Here is a 6,653-nt window from a genome sequence, read left to right as displayed (position 1 = left end):
TCAAGGAATTTTTTTGGTTTTTCTTGCCCCCCCCCCCCCCTTTATTTGTTTGTGTTTATTTATTTATTTATTTTTAGCTCCCACAAATTAAGTGAGAACATGTGGTATTTCTCTCTCTGTGCCTGACTAACTTCACTCAATACAATCTTCTCTAAGTCCATCCATGATAGCCACTCACCATTTCCAGGGACTAGAGGGGAATGACTACTTACAAGAAGTTTCCTGAGACATTTAGTTACCTTGAAAGTATTGATTTTATTCCCCAGTGACCAAGTGACACTAAGAGAAGCAGAAAAACCTATACTTAAAACACCTTTCTCTGTTAACAGAGTTTTGGCATATATCTTAAACCAAATAAAACAAAAGACAAACCTGTATGCATTTATAAGCTGAAGGGCCACAAGGCAAACAAATAAAGCTTCAGTTATGGCTTAAAAGGATATGGCTGCAACTCAAACTACTTTACCTTTCTTTTTTTTTCTTTCTTTCTTTCTTTCTTTTTTTCAAGTCCCATATAAAATTCTAACATTACTGAGTAATTGAAAAGAAAACTTTAAGGGCCTCACAGTTTTGGAATCTAGTGTTATATAAACCTGTGTTTGGTTTGACGTTGCTGGTCATGGCTGCAAATGAAAGTGATTTGGCTGAATAGAAAGTGTGAGTTTCAGTAGTAATGGGAGGAAAAAGAATTTCCCCAGCATAAACTGCCCTGCCCTGGTCTCCGACACACACACTCTCCCATGCTTCCCATGCTCAGCCTCCTAGGCCCTGTCATCTATATATGGTGGTACAGGGCAAAAAGGTATAAGAAGAGCTGGGCTAGGGAAATCAACCTTAGGCTTATTTATTTCCAAGAAGTCCTTAGGTCTTTTTGATACAGCCATTCACAATGTCAGTAATAACTTTTTAATTTTTCAATAATGATTTACTAATCACAAGTCTGTGATAGTAACATGAGGTTTCTGACATACCGTAGCCAAAGAAGAATATGAATTAGTTTAAGTCACATCAAAATGCGTCTAAATTATATTATGAAATGCAGTTGTGATACTGGCATTTCACTTAATCCTGGAATGTAAATAGCAAATTTTTCAGCCGTGCTGGCATAAATTTAAAATTAAGATAAAGAATGACTAAAATTACCTGAATGAAATTTCCATTTTAACTTTACAAATTAAGCAAAAAGCTTTAAAAACGAAGCTCCTTTCTCAAATTACACAAAGAAGGTCCACGGAAGTTGTCTTTACCTAGATGATATAGTTCAGCTGATAGGCACTCAAAAATTTACTTGAAACCCATGCTGCCTTACAAGGCTACTGGACCAGTGAGGTAAGCAAAGACCTCTTCTCTGATTGGGTAACTATGTGGCAGTCAATCAGTGAGCAGAGACAGACAGTAACATCAAAACACATTTTTAAGGATAATTTAATGTCAATGGAAAAATGAGATGTTCATAATACATTACCTTATACTTTCCTTTAATAATGCCTTCAAACAATCTTTCCTTGGTTCCATAAAAAGGCAAACAACCACTGAGCAGGATAAAAAGGATCACGCCACACCCCCAGACATCTACAGGCTTTCCATAAGGCTCTCTTTTGACCACTTCTGGGGCCATAAAATGAGGTGTTCCAACGCGTCCTACATTTAAAACAACATTAGGAAAAAATGTTTACATAAATGGGGTTTTCTACTTGAAAACTAAAAATAGAATAATCTGAATGAAAAGTCTACCAGTATAAATATTCTCTTAGCTCCTCTGCCCTCCCCATGAAATCAAGTTCACAGAAAGAAAAAAAATATTTATTTAATCACCTCTAGAGTCCAGGACAGGCACTTTGTCTTCTAACACTGGCATTCCCTATGGATTTTGCAGGCTACACAGTAGGTATTTACATATTTCTTGTTTCATGAAGAAGTTTAAATTTTCTAATTTTCACGTTTGAAAGTCACTAAAAATATAGAGTAGAGGCAGATGGAAGAGTCAGCAGACAGAGTCTGTAGCTGCCCAGGAAAGAACTGGGAGGCCTGCCCTGAGCAGAGGCAGAGGCAAGGAGAGAGGGGGCAGGAGTGAGAAAAAAATATATGGAAAAAAGATTACTTCTGACCACCAAATGGAAATTCTCTAATGAAACCTAATGCTGAGAACTTTTATTTGGAATATGAATTTGAACCTCAAATCCTGTTCAGTTGATTTTATGAGGTGATTGTAGCAATTAACAATGGTTAGCAATATTTTGTTATAATAGGAAATTTTAGCTTCCTCCCAACATTAACATTTGAAGAGAATGAGAACGAATATATGACGTAAACCAAAGCAAAATCTTGAAGCTTCTTCCATTCAATCCTCTTTGTCCTTCATCTTCTTTAAAGAGCTTTTTTCTTCATCTTCTTTTTTTTTACTTCTCTATCAAAAACTAGTTTTCCAGAAGGAATCTGATAACAGTTGTTTGCACATTAGTAACCATCTTTAACTCAGTATCCCAAAGGGAGTCTTTTCTTCTATTATGCTATGAAAGGCTTGTACCCTGCAGGGAAATTATTGTGGGGCAGGGCACTGCCCACTAGACTTGGCAGCTCTTCTAGATGTATACAGGCCCAGTTCCCTCTCTTCCTCCCTGTCCCTCTCTCTCTCTTATCATACTGAATTCAAGATCATTTTTACTTTGAAGATTGCACAATACTTTGTCTAGAGTTCAGAACTGTGGTTCAGAGTTTTAAAAGACCTTAGAGATCTTGTGGTCCAGCTAGAGAGAATATATCATCAAGTCCTGTTGGTGATTACCAAACTCAGCTGGGATGGAGAAGAATAAAGCAGCTCTTAGCTTGGGTATCGGGGATGTACCCTTCTTGCAGATCATTATGGTTTCCCTTCCTCCCCCCATAATAGAAGAGATTAAGTTCAGGGCTCCAATGATGAAAATATTTTCATTTAAAATGTACAATAGAGGGCTGGCCTGTGGCTCACTCGGGAGAGTGTGGTGCTGACAAAATGTACAATAGTTCAGTGAAAACTCTGCACTAGTGGGAAGGACCTGGCTAGAGAAATATTTTTATTTCTTTATTGCCCCATCTTGCTTCCTCAAGTAACATAAAGAAGCTGAAGCAGTGGCAGCTAAGCCTCCAATTTCATTAACAGCCTGGGCAGGGAGGGGCCACTGGAGAATTAGCCTTGTTCTGGTGGACAGGAGCTGGCAGGAGTAGGGAAAAGCAAGGCAAGAGTGCAGGGTACCATTCAGGGTACTGGTACCAGGGTACCAGGCAGGTACCTGCTGATGGTTCGGATGATGCTCTGAAACTCAACTTGACTCCTACCACTTCCCACACTTGAAAGGGCCAAGCCACTCAACATGGGGGCTTCATTCTGGGAAATATCAGAACCACCATGGCCAGTCCCAGCTATCCTGAGGCAGTTCCCTCCATTTATCTGAATTGAAGACTACCCATTCTGGAGAATCAGTGTTAGCTCTTGGGGAAGATGCATATCTTTTTGTTCAAGAATTTGCTCGTAGATGATAGGGGAAAAGATCATGTTGGAAAGAATATACAGGAATGTTCTTTTTATTTCATGTACATCAGTAGAATGTGAAAGGACTCGAATTAACCTTTAATATAGACCGACTTTCCCAAACTCCTTGTTTTTGCTGTTACTACTTTTCCTTCTTTGTGACGACTTGATTTTTATGACTTTGACCATAAAATTCTAAGAACAGGAAACCAATTACCAAACCAAATTAAATGTCACTGTTTATGACATACTTCAGATATATACTTAAATATTTAATATTATATTTTGATAATAAAATAAAACCTTCCTACCTAGAACCTCAGGGAGGAAGTTATTCTGAATACTTAATTTTCAACATTTTAAAATTAGCATCTTTATGCACACAACCTTTTTTACCTTAGTAATTTTGTATGGCTATCTTTCTACAATTTCCTGACTTCTTTTACACAGGATGCTGTACATAATTTAATCTTTTCTTGATGACTCAGAGTTGTCATCATGGATATCAATTAAAGAAATATGCTATAGAACAGAAAACACCCTCAGGAACTTCAGAGGTATGCAAGAGTTGATTTCTTCAGTATTAAAGGCTGCTATGCTTTCCAAATTTTGGTGTCAATACACTTTTTTCTGTCAGGTTTAAATTTCTTTTCTCTCACTATGCTTATTCCAGCCCTGGTTTCTCCTAATTTGTTGCTTATAATCTGCTATTAACTGGAAACTGACCAGCAACCAGATTCTTTCATTTAATAGCAATTTCTTAAGTGCTTGTTAGGTCCTAGACAATGTGGTAGGTGTTGTGGACACACATAGGGATAAGCCATGGTCCTCCTTACCCTTACAAATCTCAGTCTTTGATATGATTACAAGTCCCTGCATCAAATGCTACATGACGGTATGTAGCCCAGATAACTATGGTAATACGGAAGAGAAGAAATAGGGTTACCTAACTTGGGATGGTGAAGATCAGCTTGCTTTTAAGAGGAGACGATTGATTGTTAGCTCAGCCTTCAAGAACAGTGGAGTTAGCCAGATAGATAATATGACAAAAGGCATTCCAACCATAGAGAATAGCAGGTGCAAGGTATGAAGCAACTTTATGAAAAATGGGGGCGACCTCAGAGAGAGTATCTTTAGAAGCCAAATTAAGAGGACCATGAATAGGTTTTAAGGGTAGGAACAGTTATAATTATTTTCTAGGTTCCTACTTATATTCTAGATAAGTGAGTTTTCCAAATAGCTGAGTTTCAGATGGTGGAAGAATAAATACATTTAAATGGTTTTTACTATATGGAAGATATGGAGGAGAGAATTCCTTTCTATTTGGAGGACTTGGTGATCAAAGATTCCAACTGACAGGAAAATGTTTTTCTTGTTTTAGTTTTTGGCAGCTGGCTAGTATAGGGATCAAACCATGGACCTTGGTGTTAGTGGCACCACACTCCCACATCTAACTAACTGAGCTAACCGGCCAGCCCTGGCTCTCTGTTTTAAAGTTGGTAAATATTAGCAAAATTTCAAAAGTACCTTCAACAACAGGAAAACTTTTTCTAAGAGAAATCATTTACCTCTTATCTGCTCATATTGTATTTTTAAAAACATTATAATGCTTAAAGTAGTTATTTCAAGAATAGAAGGAAAGGTATGTTAAGAAATGATAATATTTTGATTTTTGTTTTGTCTTTCTTTTTAAAAAAATTTTATCCTTACACAATGTAAAAATTTTTTTGTGGCCCTTTACCAAGGGAAATGACAATATTTTGACCATCAGAAACTGTTTTAATTCTAGAGGCACAGAGAAAAATAAATTTTAAATAACTGACACACTGAGGGCTCAAAATTAGCTTTAAAAATATACAAGTTAGGGGAAAGGTTCATGGACTTTAGGAAAATAGGAAAAAATGTCCAGATAAATCTAATGAATCTATTTTCCCCTTCAGTCAAGATACAGAATAAAATATGAAGCCCATGACATTCTCAATACTAATAGGGTGCAGATCGAGAACAACAGAAATAAAGTCATTACATATAGCCAGTATATAAGCATATAAAAGGAATTCATTTCATTTCATCCCATTAGCCTTGGGGATGAAGTATCATCAGAAATTATTTGTTATAATGGTGCAGTCTTAACACAGGAGTGATCTGTACAAATACCGGATTTGAAAGAGTTAGTTGAACAGCAACGCTTGTTTAAACGAAAAAAAAATTAGGATTTTTAGTTGATTGCAAGACCAATATGAGCCATCAGTGTTATGTGGCTGTCCAGAAAGCTAATGCAATTTGAGGGGCCTGACAGAAATGTAAGACCCAGAGCAAAAAGAAGTGATGGCCCAATGCTACTGTGTGTACACTGTACCTATAGTTACGGTGTTCAGTTCTAGCCCTGTGCTTTGTGCACAGTGAGGAGATTCTGAGCCAGTTTATATGAGGAATGGCTAAATTAACCTAGGGGAGTTAACTTGGATCTGTAATAATAATATACTTATAATAAATAATATTAAAAAAAAGGATCATCTGCCACAATAACAAAAAAAGACTTGGGACACGTCTTCAAACATTCGAGTGGCTGTTATGTGGAAGGATGAAAATTGTTCAGTGGCTTCAAAAGTCAGAGTTAGGACACTGGGTGGAAGTTACAGAAAGATTTCTATTCACTGCAAAGACGAACTTTCAATACTTAAGGAGTTTTCCAAAAATGAAATGAATTGTCCTGGGACATGGTGAATTCTTTGCCATCTGAGGAATTAAACCAGAGCTCAATCTTTTGCTGGGAATACTATGGAAGAATTCAATCATTAGTTACAAGACTGGAAAAGTTAAAGCCCCTTGGAATCCTGAGATTCAATGATTCTATGATTAGATTAGATTACGCTTTATTACCTGACCCTTTGGTCAGTCTGTCAATCACTGACAGAAAGTTTTGAATTAGGAAAAAAAATGTCAGCATTCTTTGAAACTATATTCAACTTGCAGTTTCACATATTACTGGAAATGATTAGCTAGAAAAGAATGCAAAATTAAACATGATTTAATTATAGAGGGCAATGTGGTGAAAAAATGATTTAAAGAATACAACTATGGGGCCGGCCCGGTGGCGCACTGCTACAGTGCGCCGCTTGGGAGCGCGGAGGCGCTCCCGCCG

General features: G+C 37.1%; 1 protein-coding gene across 9 annotated transcripts in view; it reads right to left on the bottom strand.

The window, feature by feature from the left end:
* CASK (calcium/calmodulin-dependent serine protein kinase (MAGUK family)) overlaps positions 1-6,653 on the bottom strand; it is a 396,153-nt gene that overhangs the window by 121,419 nt on the left and 268,081 nt on the right. For all 9 annotated transcript variants that reach the window (XM_008585074.1, XM_008585111.1, XM_008585066.1 and 6 more), the window contains exon 7: positions 1,466-1,641. In XM_008585074.1, the coding sequence (XP_008583296.1) occupies positions 1,466-1,641 (176 nt within the window). The remainder of the gene's footprint in view (positions 1-1,465; positions 1,642-6,653) is intronic.

Source organism: Galeopterus variegatus, unplaced genomic scaffold (assembly GCF_000696425.1).
Source record: "Galeopterus variegatus unplaced genomic scaffold, G_variegatus-3.0.2 Scaffold105, whole genome shotgun sequence".
Classification (NCBI taxonomy): domain Eukaryota; kingdom Metazoa; phylum Chordata; class Mammalia; order Dermoptera; family Cynocephalidae; genus Galeopterus; species Galeopterus variegatus.
The sequence above is the reverse complement of the archived record's forward strand: the minus strand, read 5'-3'. Positions and strand labels throughout refer to the sequence as shown.